At 44.4% G+C, this 18828-nt stretch overlaps 1 protein-coding gene across 4 annotated transcripts in view; it reads right to left on the bottom strand.

The window, feature by feature from the left end:
• Positions 1–18828, bottom strand: part of NAALADL2 (N-acetylated alpha-linked acidic dipeptidase like 2) — a 784863-nt gene that overhangs the window by 359728 nt on the left and 406307 nt on the right. For all 4 annotated transcript variants that reach the window (XM_035134128.3, XM_035134127.3, XM_035134124.3 and 1 more), the window contains one exon: positions 17668–18166. In XM_035134128.3, the coding sequence (XP_034990019.3) occupies positions 17668–18158 (491 nt within the window). In that variant the 5' untranslated portion in view covers positions 18159–18166. The remainder of the gene's footprint in view (positions 1–17667; positions 18167–18828) is intronic.

Genomic DNA, 18828 nt, shown 5'->3' with positions numbered 1-18828 from the left:
GTGTCATACATTAGTCCCAATAAGACATTTCTTGCCACATATAATGAACGTCACGTGTACAGGAAAATTAACTGTGAGAGGGAACAGGCACCTGTTTAACTGTGTGAAGTCCACTTAAAAACCATATGGTGTGTTTTTAATGGTGTAAGGCAGGCTGCAGTTTCCATCCAGATGTTAAGCCTAGCAGTTCCTGCCTCATAAGTAGGGAAGGGAAAATCTGTCATGTAATCATTGAATTGTAGAGCTTGAAGGGACCCAATGGGTCATTTAGTCCTCTGTAAAACTGTAAAACTAATTTTAGTTTCTCCCGGTTTATCATTTTTCCACATTTCCATTTTAAAAAGCCCTCATGAGAATTTACCAACATTTTAGTGCATTTTTTTATTTTTATTTTTGGTAATACAGTGGTACCTCGGGTTAAGAACTTAATTCGTTCTGGAGGTCCGTTCTTAACCTGAAACTGTTCTTAACCTGAGGTACCACTTTAGCTAATGGGGCCTCCCGCTGCCGCCATGCCGCTGCAGCGCAATTTCTGTTCTCACCCTGAAGCAAAGTTCTTAACCCGAGGTACTATTTCTGGGTTAGCAGAGTCTGTAACCTGAAGCATCTGTAACCCAAGGTATCACTGTATACAGTTTGTTAATACATTTCTGCCTGATATGCACATTTTGCAAAGCATGTTTTCCCTAATATTCATATTTGTCCCCATATATCGAATGCTGTGTGCTATTTTCACTGATATCTTCATTTTATGCAATTTATCCATGGTGCAGGATTACCTGGTTTCAGAACTGCATTGCAAAATTCAGAGATGCGCAAATTTCAAAGACTGCCCATGTGAGAATTTATGCGTTGTTTCAGAAAGTGTGGATTGGCTAGATTCACTTTTAAACATGAACTGAATCAAATTCCTCCAGCACCCCTATGCCAACGACACAACAGGGGGATACTGGGTTTAGCATATGACCTACATATCACTATTTATATCATTGTGTTGTTAGATGTCAGGGCCGGCCTGCCCATGAGACAGGGTGAAGCAGCTGCCTTGGGCAACAGAAGTCAAAGAGGTACCATCTGGTTATCCCACCCAGCCAAAGAGCACCCTGCTCATTCCACCACCAACAGAGAAGCTGGGACTGGTTGCCGGAGAGATTGCATGAGATCTCATGGGACACATTAAATCTCGTGAGATTTTGGTGAGATCTCACCAGACATCGCCGCCGCCACAGGTAAGGGAGGCTTCAGCAGGGCATGGCGGCAGCATGACAGCACAGTGGGGGACAGCATGACGCCACATTCCCATTCCACCTTAGGCAGCAAAATGGGATGTGCTGGCCCTGCAAGATCCTGACAGTTTGTACTAGGCACCAAGGTGTTCTGGGTGTGTGGTGAGAGCAGGATGGGACAAGGAGATATTTACACCTATTCCACCCTCCTGTCATGTGACCTAGGGACCAATCCTCAAAGCTTGGCAGCATGCTCACCTGCAGACTCAGCAGGTAGCGGCGCCTCCCAGAACCTCTTAAGCAGAGTTCAGAATAGAGGTACTTTGCATAGAATTGCTCAGCCCATAATGTTCCATATAGAAAGGCTGGGTATACATGTCAGAAATAAAGGGAAACAACAACAGCAATTTCGTTGTTGACGATGACATTGCTCTTACAAGAAAACCAACAAGGTCCAAACATGCTGACATTCAGGTTCCCAGCATTCTGAACTAAATATATTCCGTAGGGTGGCATTTCCATTTTTCTTTTTAGTACTCCTGTTCTCCAAAATTATATCATTGAAACAAAAGACAAGTCCAGTGGTTTTCAACCTGTCTGCAATGAAACAGTGTCTTTGCAATGCAGGTGCAGACTCTGGGTATTCAACTGCCTCTTCTAATTATAACACACACACACACACACACACACACACACACACACACACACCACAGCCCCTGATTTGCTTGCCTTACCAGACAGTCTAAATATTTGCTTCACGATAACTCTGCAAATACACATGCACGTTCAATCACACCTGTCATATTCTATTAATAACCTGCAAGGGACAAAGGGAGGTAGTGGGAGAAGACAAGAAGCAGAGAAGATGCTGAAGGGGGAGAAAAAGACTAAAGGGGTGGGGGAATCCAAAGGTCACCCCAGCTGAGAAAAGCAAGGCAGAAGCACAGTCCTTTCACTGGGACCGAATCCAACAGCTTTTGTTGACGACTGGCTTGGGAACATGGCTTATAACCAATGGCAGACCTTGTTATGTGCCTCCACTTCGAATGGACTCCCCTGCATAGCTTGGCAGCCCTCACAATGGCTATTGTGTCAGTGTTCCAAGAAAAGAAAACACCCACCGTTCTCTGTTCCCTTGTTTTTTTGAAACCTCTGCTCCTCTCTTTTCAGGGTGCCTGTGTTCATTTTTAAGGCTGTAGATAGCACCCAGCATCAAGCGAGCTTGACCTCAAAGATGCAATGAAGAAAACAAAATGCTGATATCCCCCCCCCAAGAAAGAAAGAAAAACATATGCTGCCATCTAAGAACAGAATTAGCTCCCCGGTTTTTAATACCTGCAATGAGAGAGTGATAATAATTGTCCGTGACAACTTTCCTCCTCCTCTCTAAATAATTACGGCTCTCTCCAATTCAACATCTGTGTTGCCAGATGTTACTGTCAAGCACGTAAGCAGTGGGCACAGGCCCTGCACAGAACTGGCCTCCATCCCAAAATATTTGAATATGTCAGCAGATGCAGGTGGCTCGCAGTGATCCAATGTCTGGAAGTGCATTGCAAAATGCAAATCTAACTAAGAGGAACAGGAGCGGTACGGGGTGCAGGGAGCGCTAGGACACATCAGAGTGCATCCAGCAGGTTTAGACATGATCACTTCTGGGTGATGAAGATGGGCGTTTCAGCTGTAGCGCAGGAAAAAGGGCAAGGTGGTTAGAATTAAAAGTGCATGTTGGGAAGAGCTGCAGCTCTGCGGTAGGGAAACTGCTTTGAATGCAGGAAAAAAGGCCCGTGTTCACCCCCAGGCACGTCTGGGAGGAGAACAAAATTCTCTTCTTTGAAATGTTGAATAGCCTCTATAATACTGAGCTAGGTGGACCAAGGGTTCGACTTGGTATGCCTCTGACTACTAGGGTTGCCCGACTCAACAGAGGACAGGACTTCTGTGCCTTTAATTGCCCTGCTCTCTTTTGAGTCTGGAAACCTTAAAGAGAAACCAGCAGGCCAACTGTTTAATTTCCAAGCAAATGGTCTGCTGGTTTCTCTTTAAGGTTTCCAGACTTAAAAGAGAGCAGGGCAATTAAAGGCACAGAAGTCCTGTCCTCTGTTGAGTCTGGCAACCCTACTGACTACCAATTTCTGGAAATGGCAAGGGGGAGGAGTGTTGTTGTGCTTGGGTGCTGTTTTCAGGCTTCCCACCGAGAGAACAACATGCTAGAACTAGATGGGCCTTTGGTCTCAACCCAGCAGGGACCTTCTTAAGTTCTTCGGTCATCTGCAGATATATTACCCCGATGAAAATACCAGTAGATGCAAAAGGATGCAGCCATACAATGTTAGGCACTTTGCAGTTGCCCTTGCTCTTTAAACCACTGCGTGGGAGTCAGTGCACAGGTGTGGTGTGTGTGTGTGTGTGGTGTTTCTTTTTTATTAATTTAAAATATAATAATGTACAAATTGCTGGTCATGTTTGAGACTTTGGGAAAATGATTGTTTATCCAGTACTAAGAAATCGTTAATAAGATGAATGGAAATTTTAAAGAGCTGCTTGACATTTCATTCTTAGCGATCTGGAGAAACAAAAGAGAGGCTGAATAGATTTCTAACGAGCATTCCTAATTGAATGCTTATGAGAGAGTGTCCATGGGAGTGTGAGAAAAAAGATTAACTTTATCACTGCAGGTGACTAAGATGAGCAGTGTCATTTAGGAGTGCTTACAAAATTATCCCTACCTGAATTTCTCCCTGGGTTTTAGGGTTTGGGGTGGGGCGGAGATACCTGATCTTCTTCCTGGAACAGCACAGATGTGATAATGTTTTGCCAATTTTTCATTTTGATAACCAGACATTATTCAACCACAGAGAATGCACAGTTTTGTCACTTTCTTTGGTTTGCATTTTGTTCTTACATACGGGTTGCCTCCAGTTCGGCACATGTGTCCACTGATTAAATTCCAGTGGGAAAAGAAAGTGTCACCTGATTCCACAATCACGTCAGGACTCATTTTGGTGCTGTGATCTCATCTGTAGGCATATGCCTTGGAGCCTATTACAGGCATCTCATAACACTCATTCTGCATTCGCAAGAAACAGATCTTTTAGTGTGGCCACATCCATACTTTGGAACTCCCTGCCTATTGGAACCAGGCAAGCAACTTCACTTTGTTCTTCTCGGCAAAAACATTTTTGTTTAGGCGAGCCTCTCCAGATGTATAGAATATTAGCACAGATTTTAACGTGTGTTTTTTTGGCTGATAATTGATTTTAATTGTATTTTGAATGTTTTAAACAATGGTTTTTAACTACTTTTACTTACATTTTTATTATTATTGAAAACCACTCTGGTTTTATCACAATCAAGCAAAGCAGAATATACATTTTTTTTTGGGGGGGGGGAACATATTAAGGTCAGGCAGTCAATCTGAAAACTACAGCAAATATTTGTCATTTCCAGAATTAATTTTGATCCTCTCTCAAGCTAAAGAACAAGGAAAGCAGGGTGGGGCACAGGGCAGAACCCCCCCTAACAATAAGTTGTGGAATTTGCTCCCCGCAGAGGTGTGTCTGGCTGCTTCGTTGTACAGTTTTCAGAGAATGCTAGCGACACATTTATTTACCCTGGTTTTTGACACTTGAGGCAGGGCCAGATATTGGTTTGTGCAAGTAGCACTGGGTGCTGTGCAAACGGGAGAGGGCGCTGTCTCAAAGCCTGGTAAACATGGTGCTGGGCTTTGAGAAAGAGGCGTGAGACTCTGACAGGGTCCTAGAGTCCTCTCTCCTCCTTCTGGAAGCCTAGCTAGCACTTTCCCAACTTTTGGAAGGAGCTAAGAGACCTTTCATCACCTTGGTGAGTTGATCTTGCTCCTGGAACATCTTGGGTGTCCTCTTCTGCACCCTTTCCAAGTCCACAGTATTGTTGTTGTTGTTGTATTATTTTTTTGAGACTAATACTATTTCAAGCATGACGATGAATAATCATCTCAGGTGTCATAGATGTACACAACACCAGTTTCAGTGCCCGCCAGCATCCTTCCAGCTCATCATGTAATAGGTACAAAGAGTAGCATGTCATGGGACATCCTTGTTAGGATCTCTTACTTGCAAGTAGGACCCTGGCAGAGTCAGGCATGTTCTCTCCCTCCTGGCCGATCGTTCAGGAGCTTCAAAAGCATTCTTCAGCCCGAACATCACAGCGACTGATGCCAACTGACATCAGCACACTTACGGATCCGCAGAGTTTGCACAATTGCGTAATAGAGCTCATTAGCACAGCATTTGGCTAATCTACGTTTATTTACATATAAACACACACGGAGCACTGCAACATGGCTCCCTTTCTCTCTAGCATCTGACAGCAAAGAGAAAGAACAAAGGACAATAGTCCATAGCTGTCAACTTTCGGATTTGAAAATAAGGGATCAGCAGCAGCCTCACCTGTCCCGGGGACAGTCTACGGTGAAACGGCGCTGGAATAAGGGAATTCCCAACAACAAAAAAGGGAAGGCTGACAGCTGTGGCTTGGAATAAGGGAGTTTCCCGCAAAAAAAAAAGTGAGGGTTGACAGCTATGCAATAGTCCCACTTTAGGAAACACAGTAACATCCTGTCTTCGTCACTTCCCACTGTGGAATGAAAACATATACCATCATGTGATAGACAACAATCCCAAGAATGCAGACACGGGGAATGAATCTCTAACAATCCTCACGTAGCAAGTTTCCTTGTTCCAGCTCCATATCAGTGGTGGCGCTGATGGCACTGATGAACTACAGTAGGTGAGATGAACCTTTGGACCTCCAGATATGGAACATGGTCAATGTCTAGGGTTGATTAGAGTTGTAGTTCATCCAACAACTGGAGGGTCAAAGGCCCTTACACACCTGGAGTAGAGAAACAAAATTGTGTGATATGTAGTGCCAGAAGGTAGCCACTGACCATGAGGGGGAACTAACCAGGATGCACATGCACCAGTATTCCTGCTACTTTTCAGTAGACACAGCTCATGTGCCCAATAAGGATGGGGGAGTTAATTTATTTCCTGAATATGGCACTTTTATATGTGTTCCCCACTAAGTCTGCTGCATCTCATTTCTGCCTTACTCTTAATTTTTTAACACACACACACACACACACAGAGAGAGAGAGAGAGAGAGAGAGAGAGAGATCCCCATTTAAATCTCAATATTCTAACAAAAAATGAATTCCTAAGCATGTCATCTCTCAAAATACGCATTTTATATTTCAGAAAATTCAGAAAGCCGGTGAATTACTAAGCTCCAATTTGTATATTTGCCCAGGAGGGGTGGAACACGTCGGCCCATTTTGAAACTCAACTTCTTCAAGCTTCTTCAAGCATCCCTACTATCTGGCTGTCAATCGGAAAGCATTACATAACAGCACAATGAGACTAGCATGATGTTTTGCATGGAGAGTGAACACTCTTCCCCACAACCTCCCCGCTCTCTCCACACACACACATTCTCCTTGTTTGAAAGTCATCACACTCCCATTTCAAAGCTAAGGAACATATTGTTAAAAAAGAAGTTATTTGCCTTTGAATAAAATCAATTTTGGTTGTGATTATTTCAGCCTGATGCTGAAGTACCCCAGGAAACTCATCAGCTTTCCATATGAAATGAACTGTGACGAGCCGTCTCCTTTCAGTAAGGCCACTGGAACCTGCCGCTCATTGAAACTGATTACTATTCCGACAACATCAATTTCATTATCCCCGATCGATTCCCAGAGAACAAAAAATAAAATAAAATAAATAAAATAACCCTCACTCCTTAACGGCCTTCATTCTTGTCACTCCTGTTGTGAGCACGGAATGAACAATAGTTCAATTCAGTACAACGGACCTGCAGACTGGCGATTCTCTGCAGAATTGGGAGCTGCCTGGCCTGTCTTATTAGCACCCCTTAGGTAAATGGCTGCTTGCAGGATTGATGACTTGGAGGAGAAGTCCCGCGAGAAGCAAGCGGAGGAAGACTCATCTCCCTGGAGGGTTGTGCAATTTGATTTGTGTACACAAGGCAGGAAGCTAATTGCTAATTGTGGCGGACACATGCCGCAGAGCTGCAGTAACATATTTAACAGCACCATACATCAAGAGAAACCTAGTTTCCGTCTCTAACAACATCTAAGCGCTTGAGAATTTCTAGTGTAACAACAATATGGGCTCTAGGGAGAATATGAGTCCTTTGCTGCAACAGCTCTGCTGGTTACTGGTCTGTCGCTGGTTATGACCTATAAACAGTGCTTCCCCCCCCCAAGAAAAATAGGTGCCAGAACTCACCACGAAGTTGTTACAGTAAGTCACTGAGTGACTTGGGGCGGCCCTGACCAGATGCTAGTTTGACAACAGCCATGTTCACTGCCTGCGGAAGTGCTAAACTGTCTCCCTAGCTAGTTTGGAGTTGCTTCAGGTTCTGGTGCAGGTCAAATAAATGTGCCCCTGCCTCCCTTGCTCTCGGACCTGTGGGCCATCGGGAAAAGAAAGCACTGCCTATAAAGCCCTACACAGATTAGGTCCAAGCTATCTGAAAGATAATATCACCTCATACGAAATTGCCTGGGTTCTGAGATCTTCAAGGGACACCCTTCTCTCAGTCCCACAGCACACTTGGAAGGGATGTGGGAGAGGGCCTTTCTGGAAACTGCTCCTAGACTTCAGAATGTCATTCCTAGACTTGCTCTGTCCTTGTCCTTCCGACAGGAGGTGAAGACTTTCCTGATCCAGCAGGCTTTTGGGAACTGACAGCTTTTAATGGAAGGGCTCGTGCCATGCTGTTTTAATACATTTTATATTTGTACTGTATGTAGTTTTACTCCTAACAATGTTTAATTGTGTGCTTTTTAACAATTGTTTTTAGCAGTTCTTAATTTCATCTGTAAACTGCTTCGAGTCCCATCTGGGAAAAGGTTGTACATACATACATACATACATACATACATACATACATACATACATACATACATAAAGGTAAAGAGACCCCTGACCATTTTGTCCAGTCGTGACCGACTCTGGGGTTGCAGTGCTCATCTCGCATTATTGGCCGAGGGAGCCGGGGTACAGCTTCCGGGTCATGTGGCCAGCATGACAAAGCCGCTTCTGGCGAACCAGAGCAGCACACGGAAATGCTGTTTACCTTCCCACTGTAGCAGTACCTATTTATCTACTTGCACTTTGACGTGCTTTTGAACTGCTAGGTTGGCAGGAGCAGGGACAGAGCAACGGGAGCTCATCCCGTTGTGGGGATTCGAACTGCCGACCTTCTGATCGGCAAGCCCTAGGCTCTGTGGTTTAACCCACAGCGCCACCCGTGTCCCCACATACATACATTCATTCATACATACATACTTAGCATTTATACGTACTGTATATACCGTAGGGATGTAGGAACTTGCCTACATTGATCCACCTAGATCTATCTATTGGTCCATGTGCTCCACCTCTTCGCCACAGCCTTTCCCTCATCACTTTAATGCACACTGCAAAGCATTTCACATATATTATCTCAATAATCTTGCCCTGGTATTGCTATTATAGTCTAGTACAGGGGTAAACAACGTGGTGGCTTATAGATGTTGTAGGGTACAATTCGCATCATACCAAATGAACAAAGCCTTATGGGGAATGGTTGAATGAGTTGGGCATGCTTAGTCCAGGAAAAGAGGAAACTGAGAGTAAATAGCCATCTTCAAATAATAATAATTTATTATTTATACCCTGCCCATCTGGCTGGGTTTCAAATATCTCAAGGGCTGTCACATGGAAGAGGGAACAAGCTTGTTTTCTCCTGCTCTGGAAGGTAGGACTCAAACCAATGGCTTCAAGTTACAGGAAAGGAGATTCCAACTAAACATACAGAAAAAAAACAGTAAGAGTTGTGGAATGACTCTCTTGAGAGATGGTGGACTCTCCTTCATTGGAGGTTTTTAAGCAGAGGCTGGATGGCTATTGGTCATGGATGCTTTAGCTGAGATTCCTGCACACAGCATGGCCAATGCATAGCTGCCAAGTCTCCCGTTTTCCCCGGGAAATCCCCGTATTTCCAGCTGTTCCTAGCTGAAAAAACGGATTTTATTGTTTTTCCCTGGTTTATTCTGGCGCGGCGGCCATTTTGGAACTGGGCGGAGCATGCTCAGAAGCGACTTTTGATGCTGCTCTGCCCAGTTCCAAAATGGCTGCAGTGCGACTTCTGGCGCAGTGGCCATTTTGGAACTGGGCAAAGCAGCATCAAAAGTCACTTCTGAGCATGCTCCGCCCAGTTCCAAAATGGCGGCAGCGCTACTTCCAGTCTGCTATTTCCGGCCCGGTCCCTTATTTCTCTGACAGCAACTTGGCAGGTATGGGCCAATGGTCAGGGGTGATGGGAGTTATTGTACACAACATCTGGAGGACTGCGCTTCAAATAGTAGGGCATGTCAATACCAGGTTAAGTGTGCATTGCATTGCAAACTTGCATTGCAAACTTAAGTCTCTACTGTACGCTGTGTCAGCTCTCTAAGTCAATATGTAAAAATGCTGGCAGCCTCATCAGCTCCCACAACTGAGAGGCTATCCTGCCCACTTCCCCGAAGATCCACAGGATGGTTAATGAAAGCTGATACATTTAATTCAGTAGCAGCAAAACCCTGATGATTGTCGAAGCAATTACCAGGGGCTGCTAATTAAACTGTTGAGGTTTTTCGCTCTGAAAGGTTTGCTTCAAAACCTTTCCTCAAAGGATGCCCCAGGGATAGGGGCAAAACTGCTGACTCTCTCACAACCGTCATAGGATCAGGCCGCAGAATGTCTTTGATTAATAGCAAGGGCAAGGTGGAGCAACAGAACAAGGAAAGATAACCACTAGATCCAAAATGCTGAAAAGTGCATACTTTTACCTTACACAGAACTGTTTTTTCCCCCAGAAGTTGCCTGCAAAGTAGGAATTTAAAAGTAACAATTTATGGCCCAAAAAAAAAAGTGGGAGGGAAGGAATAGAAAAAATGAAAAACAAAACAAAACAGGGCAAGGTCGAGTACAGTTTCTAAAACAACCAATGGGAATAAAAACTATGCTGCTAAGACTGCAAGTGCCAAGTCTCCTAGCCAGGGAGTAGAGAAGGAGGAAATAGGCTGAATGCTAAGCATGTTTAGCTCAGCCTCATGACAAACCAGTGCAAAACACTATTTTAAAGGCTTGTTTTCCCTTTGCCAAGCCAATGGCTGAACAGGGTTTGGGTCCAGTGTAACCTTATGCTGGCTTGCTTTACACCCATTTTTGTGCACGTAGGATTGCTCCCTTAGAGACCCACATGAAGAGCGATTCATAAATTAATCAAATAATCACAGTAATAATTAAAAGAACCCCTATTCTTATGTTGCACATTGCTGTTAGGCGACGTCATTTTTATGGGTTGGTGGAATGCAGTTGCAAGTGCTGTACATTTTATGCTGACTTGCCTCTTTAGCTTTGGAGCAATTTCTATATGCGATCACATTATGGAAGGAAACACCTGGGCTTCAACCTACACTGTTCATTATAAGCCTCTCACCGTTGTGATGCACACACAAGGGACAGCCTACTAATTCCTTCTTACCTACAAACAGGTGTTTTATGGCCTTCAGGAATTATTTCAGTGCATTGTGTTAAGTGCTGGAGAAATGTATATACGCGCATACTGTTTTAGGATTTTCACTAATTCCCTGCTGCAAGAAAATACCGAATGAAGGACAAAGTAAATCTATCACGCTGATGAACACAAAATCATACACCCCTAGAGACCTGCAGGGATGCATTTGTTTGGTCGGATAGCAAACGGGATGCCCTCCAAATATTGCTGGACTATCATTACCACCATTTCTGACGGGGGGGGGGGAGAGAAATCTGCACATTCTAAAATAATACACAAATCAAAACCATCACAAATCTCCAAATTTTGCATTCGGAGTTAACCAGCCTACTAATGTGTACAGAAATGCATATGCGCCGGGTGTGTGGGTGGGTGTGTGCATAAAAAGGTATACATTTGTGAAAATAATGTACACACATTCATTATATTGCATTTGCTTTGCAAAAATATGCATTTTAGGCAAAAATTATTCAAAAAGTGCTTAATAAAAGAAGCGCGCACTAAAACACTCATTTTCATAAGGAATTAATTTTAATTCAAATTGCTGCAGAAATGTGGAAAACTGAATTTAAGATCAGAGGAGTTAGGTATGGAGAAAGTCAAAGCGGACGAATCCATCCATCCCTATCTCTGCCCACTGGCCATACTGACTAGGAATGTTAGGATTTGTACTCTAACAACATCTGGAGGGCATCACATTGGCTATGGCTTTCTGCAGTGGCTATGGCTTTCTGCAGTGACTGGTGGGAGCTATCCGGAATTTTAGACAGGGGGTTCTGAAACACGTACGTGGAGATAACGGGTATTGAACCTAGTAAATTTTGCATGGCTCAGCTGTATTTTCACACTACTCTTGTCTTTGGACCAGTAGGGCAGCAGAATGGTTTAGCAGGTAGTTTCGGATAAGATGAACCATTTTTCCTATTGTTTGGATTCTGCTTCCATATTGGCATGACTTATTAGTGAATACTACTACTACTAATAATAATAATAGTAGTAGTAGTAGTAGTTGGGTGGCTTCCAACAAAACATTAAAATACAGAACAGAAATCCATCAAACATTAAAAGCTTCCATAAACAGGGCTGCCTTAAGATGCCTTCTAAAGGTCTGGTAATTGTTGTTCTCTTTGACCTCTGGTGGGAGGGCGTTTCACAGGGTGGGGGCCACTGTCAGGAGTATGGGCAGGAGTCAGGCTCTGGGGCCTGTAGTGCTTTGCAGGACTGGGGCCTGCCTCAGCTTGTGCTGGAGAAGCAAGGCGTGGCCACACAGGTGAAGACCTCAGCTTGTGCTGGAGAGGCAAGGAGTAGTCTCTCAGGTGAGGCCACTTGTTATCTCACTGCACCTGGTGGCAGGGGCTGGGAGGGATAAAAGCCCAGCATTTCCCTTCAGCTCTTGGCCACAGCAACACTATCCGTGCCTGGTTGCATCTGGCCTCTTGATTCTTGCTCCGTGGACCCTTGCCTTGCCGACGTCTTGATCCTTGCTCCGTGGACCCTTGCCTTGCCAACGTCTTGATCCTTGCTCCTTGGACCCTTGCCTTGCCGACATCTTGATCCTTGCTCCGTGGACCCTTGCTTTGCCTTCGCCTTGCTCCTCGACCCTTGGATCTTCGCCTTGCTTATTGTTCCTTGAGCCTTCGCCTTGCTTCTTGCTCCTTGGACCTTCGTCTCTGCCTTGCTCCTTGACCCTGCAACTGCCTGCGGCTGGACCCTCAGCCCGGCACCTGTTCCTGCTTCTACACCACCATCTTGCCTCTGGTCCTGACGCCCGCCGACCGGACCGTGACAGCCACTACCGGGAAGGCCCTCTGCCTGGTTCCCTGTAACTTGGCTTCACGCAACGAGGGAACCGCCAGAAGGCCCTCGGTGCTGGACCTCAGTGTCCGGGCAGAATGATGGAGGTGGAGACACTCCTTCAGGTATACTGGACCGAGGCCGTTTAGGGCTTTAAAGGTCAGCACCAACACTTTGAACTGTGCTCGGAAACGTACTGGGAGCCAATGTAGGTCTTTCAGGACCGGTGTTATGTGGTCTCAGCGGCCACTCCCAGTCACCAGTCTAGCTGCCGCATTCTGGATTAATTGTAGTTTCCGTGTCACCTTCAAAGGTAGCCCCACGTAGAGCGCATTGCAGTAGTCCAAGCGAGAGATAACTAGAGCATGCACCACTCTGGCGAGACAGTCTGCAGGCAGGTAGGGTCTCAGCCTGCATACCAGATGGAGCTGACCTGGACACAGAATTGACCTGCGCCTCTATGGACAGCTGTGAGTCCAAAATGACTCCCAGGCTGTGCGCCTGGTCCTTCAGGGGCACAGCTACCCCATTCAGGACCAGGGAGTCCTCCACACCTGCCTGCCTCCTGTCCCCCACAAATAGTACTTCTGTCTCGTCAGGATTCAACCTCAATCTGTTAGCCGCCATCCATCCTCCAACCGCCTCCAGACACACACAGGACCTTCACCGCATTCACTGGTTCTGATTTAATTATTGTGTGTATTTATTATTTTGATCAGCCTATTAATATCTATAGGACTATTTAAGTTTTGTTAGTATGTTTTGTAATTGTGAGTGGATTATCTTGAAATGTTGCCATGTTTTATAATGTGAACTCTTTTGATACCATGAGCTGGCTTGAGCATCATTTACCACAGAAAAGTCGGATACAAAGAAACTGATGACATGGACATCATTTTACCCCACATATCTGCTGGAGAAGGGCTGAAGCTCAGTCACAGAGTGCCTGGCTGTGCAAAAGGTCCCAGGTTCAATCCCTGACATCTCCAAGTCGGGCTGGGAATGTCCCCTCTCTGAAATCCTGGAGAACTACTGCTTCTCAACACATTCGTACCTTGGATTCCGAACGCCTTGGTATTCGGACATTTTGGCTCCCGAACGCTGCAAACCCAGAAGTGAGTGTTCCAGTTTGCAAACGTTCTTTAGAACCTGAACGTCCAATGGAGCTTCTGCAGCGTCCGATTGGCTGCAGGAGTGGCTGCCATAGATGGCAGCTTCCAGTCTGCCAATATTTCTCCTCCACTGTTGACAGAGTAATAGGGACAACCCGCTCATAAATTTAGATCCATGTACACCACTGTTGATTTCTTAGCATATAAATGGCAATCTACATGTACATTTACTGGAAGATAAGTTTCTTTCAGTGTTATTGTTGGAAGCATTACTGATGACTACAAAATGAAAGCTCTCTTTGTGAAATCTCCTTCCTTAAGGGATCTCCCGCCGCCCAAAGCAGCCCAATAAGAACTCATCATTCTCAGTGGCCATTGAATACTGTTGATGGTGGTAGTGGAAAACCAGGAAAGGGATAGGAGTGGAACACAATGGAGTTTCCTGGGAAAGGGTGTGTCTTATTGGAACCCTGAACATTGTGTTGATGATCCCACTTGTAGCTATACAATGATTAGCTCTGTGTTTAGGGGTAGCAGAGATTCAAACAATTAACACATAGTTAAGTAGAACATCTGCCCCACCTTCTGCCTCAGTAATTTTCAGTGTGGCATTTGCAATACCAGACAGAAAAATCCCGTGCCTATGGAGACAAAAGGCTCTTCATTTCTTTTGGATTTTTAATGCATTTCAGACAGCTCTGGTGATATTCAGCCCTGTTGTTCCGAAGCCTGACTAGCTCTATTACTGTCCCTTTTTGGGTGCTCCTTTCTCAAAATTCCTCTTCTGGGCGTCTTAAATACACAAAAGCAATCATCTCTGCCTATGGTTTCAGACTAATTAGCAAACTCAACACAAGCCAATAATTAGAACGCTAGTATTAAGCATTTCTGCAGGGGCAGTGCTTCAGAAGAAACACGGTTTGCCAGGAGCAAATGCCAAGATGGCACTGCACTTGCCGAAATACATTGCCTGTGCATTAAAGGGGCATCATTTTAGATCTCAGTGTAAAGCGGGCAGAACAATTTTGAGAGGGGGCAAAATATCTTGATTCACAAACTGGACTGTGGGAAAGTTATGCATTTTAAGAGAGTTAGCGGTGTTTACTTTATATTACTAAGAAGAGCCATAGCAGTTCTGATACCAAGATCTACCAAGATGAGCGGGATCCACTGGATCACTGGCTGAGGTCATAAGTCCCCACCCTCAGCTCAGCTGGAGATACCAGGATATCTCTCCCATCCCCAACTGGCTCAGCCAAGCCCTGTAGATCTAAGGTGGTATAAGGGGCATTCCAAGGGTGTGGCAGGCTTGGGACCAAAAGGGGAGAGATTTAGGCTTGATCCAAAACCCGTTCAGATCAGTCCCATGACCTGACAACTCAGTGTAAGGTAGTATTGTAAAAACAGTGCTGTAATTCAAAGCTCACTCACTGGATCATCGAAAGATTCCATCAACGGTGTTCCGAAACAATTTACACTTCACCTGAGAAGACAGGCAAACTAATGCCAGTGTACTGGAAGTTGATTCTTCAACATCAACTTCATTGGACTGGTCATGTTGTGCAGATGCCTGATTATTGTCTTCCAAAGCAACTACTCTATTCCAAACTTATAAATGTTAAGTGTAATGCTGGTGGTCAACAAAAGAGGTTCAAAGACTCTCTCAATGCAAATCTTTAAAAAAAGTAGTATAAACACCGACAACTGGGAAATGCTGGCCCGCAAGTGCTCCAATTGGAGAACAGCCTTTACCAAAGGTGTTTGAAGACGCTCGAACTCAGGGTGAAAGGGAAAAACGTACTAAGAGGAAGTTAAGTTTGGGAAACCTATGTCCCCACTGTGGGAGGACGTGTGGATCCAGAATTGGCCTCCACAGTCACCTACGGACTCACTTTTAAAACCGTGTTTATGGAAGACAACCTTACTTGGCTATGGGTGATCGCCGAAGAAGAAGAAGTCTTGTTTTCCTTCTGCCAGGCTCAGTCTGGCTCAGCCGGAATGCAGTTTGGATTTGGTGTACTATATACCAGTTTAATTCAGTCTATCTTGCTATATGCTTGCTTCTTGTGTATAGGATTGCTCCCTAAACCTTTTTTTTTAACCATAGCCATTCAGTGTGTTAACCAAGGAGTAGGAGGAACAATTAGTATCACTGATGATCTGAAACAGGCCTTGATGCCCCATGGCAGTTCCACACAGTGCTTAAAGTCCACGGGAGTATCTGGAGTTAACCATTTCAGTCCAAAGCAGAGCCTCAGGGAGGGAATTGACCAAGAGAACTTACACAAGTAAATAGAAAACAACTTAAAATAAAATAAAAACACCTTCTGAATATGGTTGATGCTGAGGGAATAGGGGGTTAAAGAGACACTATGAAAAAATCTGAGTGATAAAGTTCTAGAAATGTGGGTACAGTGGTACCTCAGTTTATGAACACAATTGGTTCCGGAAGTCTGTTCATAAACTGAAGCGTTCATAAAGTGAAGCGAACTTTCCCATTGAAAGTAATGGAAAGTGAATTAATCTGTTCCAGACAGTCCGCGGAGTACTTAAACTGAAGCGTTCATAAACTGAAGCGAACTTTCCCATTGAAAGTAATGGAAAATGGATTAATCCATTCCAGACGGGTCCGCGGAGTACTTAAACAGAAATGTTCATAAACTGAAGCATGGGTGTAATTGGTTCCGGAAGTCTGTTCATAAACTGAAGCGTTCATAAACTGAAGCGAACTTTCCCATTGAAAGTAATGGAAAATGAATTAATCCGTTCCAGATGGGTCCGCGGCGTTCATAAACCGAAAATTCATAAACCGAGGTTCCACTGTATTTGATTCAAATAATCTTGTGGGTGAGTGTTTCTATGTTCCTATGTAACATATGTTGATTATCATTTATGTTAAATTTATTTCTCAAAGAGAAGCAACATCTCTACTTTCCTTCTGGAAAGAAAACTTCCCCTGCACAGTAGTCATGTTATACAAGAGTATGAAAACATCTGAATATGTATAATGTCAGCAGGCATGATATCGCTGCACAGACCTGGAGCATGTAAAATTACATTTAGACAGTTTATATGTTCAGCAGGATCAGTTGGTAATGGTTTTTCCTGGGGCAATACCAACTGAGGCTAACGGGAGGAGGGGACACACATTTTGAATGCACTTTTAAATATAATAATAATAATAATAATAATAATAATAATAATAATAATAATAAGGTCCAAGGGCAGGTTACAACATTAAAAAAAAAAACTTGCTACAAATATTAATCTCAAGTGCCAAAAGCCAGAGTAAAGAGGTGTAGTAGTAGTAGTAGTAGTAGTAGTAATAATAATAATAATAATAATAATAATACCTCACCCATCTGGCTGGGTTTCCCCAGTCACTCCGGGTGGCTCCCAACAGAATATTAAAAACACGATAAAACATCAAACACTAAAAACTTCCCTAAACAGGACTGCCTTCAGATGTCTTCTAAAAGTCAGGTAGCTGTTTACTTCCTTGACATCTGATGGGAGGGCGTTCCACAGAGTGGGTGCTACTACCAAGAAGGCCCTCTGTCTGGTCCCCTGTAACCTCACTTCTCAGAGTGAGGGAACTGCCAGAAGGCCCTCGGCTCTGGACCTCAGTGTCCAGCTGAACGATGGAGGTGGAGACGCTCCTTCAGGTATACTGGGCCGAGGCCGAGGTGCATCCAGCCTTCTCGAGAAGTTGTATCATGAAGGTGCTAAACACACCTCTATGGGGACGCAGTTCCACAACTTAAGTCTACCACTGAGAATGCCCTCTCCAGGGCCACCAGCACTCCAAGCTTCTGAGGGTGGCGGAGCTACCAAGAGAGTATATCCACTCCTTATAATCAGCTAATGAAAATACTGACATTTGACAACATCATACAATTGCTTTTAAACCAAACACGTACCTGTAAATCTGTGCAACATCCTTCGCTTGGATTTCTTTCAGAATCCCCTGGCTGAGGTGAGGATCACTTGGTTTTGGAGGCGGTGGTGGGGAAGGAGGGCACCGTACGTGTCCATAGTAGCCTATCAAAACCCCCAAAATAAATAGACTCAAAGCAGTGCAAAATAGCTTAAATATCCAGCAAAAGCTGTAGCGGTTGCTCTTTGGTGGAGGCCTTGTATAATGGGAGACGTAATCTGGATCTTCCTGAAGCCTCTGGAACCTCCCTTTGGGAGATGCCGATGGCTGGATGGGCTCCAGGTCCAGGTCCGGGTCCGTGTTTTGAGTAATTCCCACTTGTTGATGGATTGTCCCATCCAGCCGGAAATGGTCAAAGCCGGGCTCCTCCAGTTCTTTCTCCATATCCCATTCTAGCTCCAGGGAAGTGGCTTGGAGGTCATCACTATCTAGATATTGTGCCCTCTGGTCTGCGCCGACTTTGTGGTACGCCATCTTTTTACCTGTGGGTTAAAAGGATAAAGTCAACCCAAAGACAATGAATTGTTTTAAACAGAGCTCTAAGTTGTTCTTTAATACATTGATCAGATGCAGATTCATAAATGTCAGGAGATTTGTTATGATCTGGTATTCTATCCTCTTTTATAAGTAGCTTTCATTTTTTTTAAAAAAAAATCTCTAAACTGTGTAACTTGATTTATTTGGAAACCCCCCCCCCCTCTGTTACATCTCTGTGTCCTTTTTGTTGCTTATTTGAAGGCTTTCCTTTTTCAGCAAAGCTTTTCAGTGGAGAGTCCAGTCTGTATTGTTCATTTATTAATCAGGATTTGTATGCTGCTTAGAAAGTAAACCCAAACCCAAGACTGAGTGGAGTTCAGAAAAGGTGGATCTCTGGCTGAGGTCTGCCAAAGGAAAGCAGAGGAAGTGAAGACCCTATTTAAAAATGTGCAGGGTCAGGTCTTCTCTTATCCTGGGGTTGTTAAGATGCCAATCAGCTCCCAGCTGCCAGGTATGCTTGCCAATCAGGTCAAGACCACTGGCATGCCTTACAAGCATTTGAAACGCTATTTGAAATTCCTGCTTAGTTTGAAAATACTAATAGTGAAGCGTCCAGAAGGGAATCCCTTTTTATGCCTGACTTCCTCCTTTTGGGGAATAAGTGAAA

Source organism: Zootoca vivipara, chromosome 5 (assembly GCF_965207765.1).
Source record: "Zootoca vivipara chromosome 5, rZooViv2.hap1.1, whole genome shotgun sequence".
Classification (NCBI taxonomy): Eukaryota; Metazoa; Chordata; class Lepidosauria; order Squamata; family Lacertidae; genus Zootoca; species Zootoca vivipara.
The sequence above is the reverse complement of the archived record's forward strand: the minus strand, read 5'-3'. Positions and strand labels throughout refer to the sequence as shown.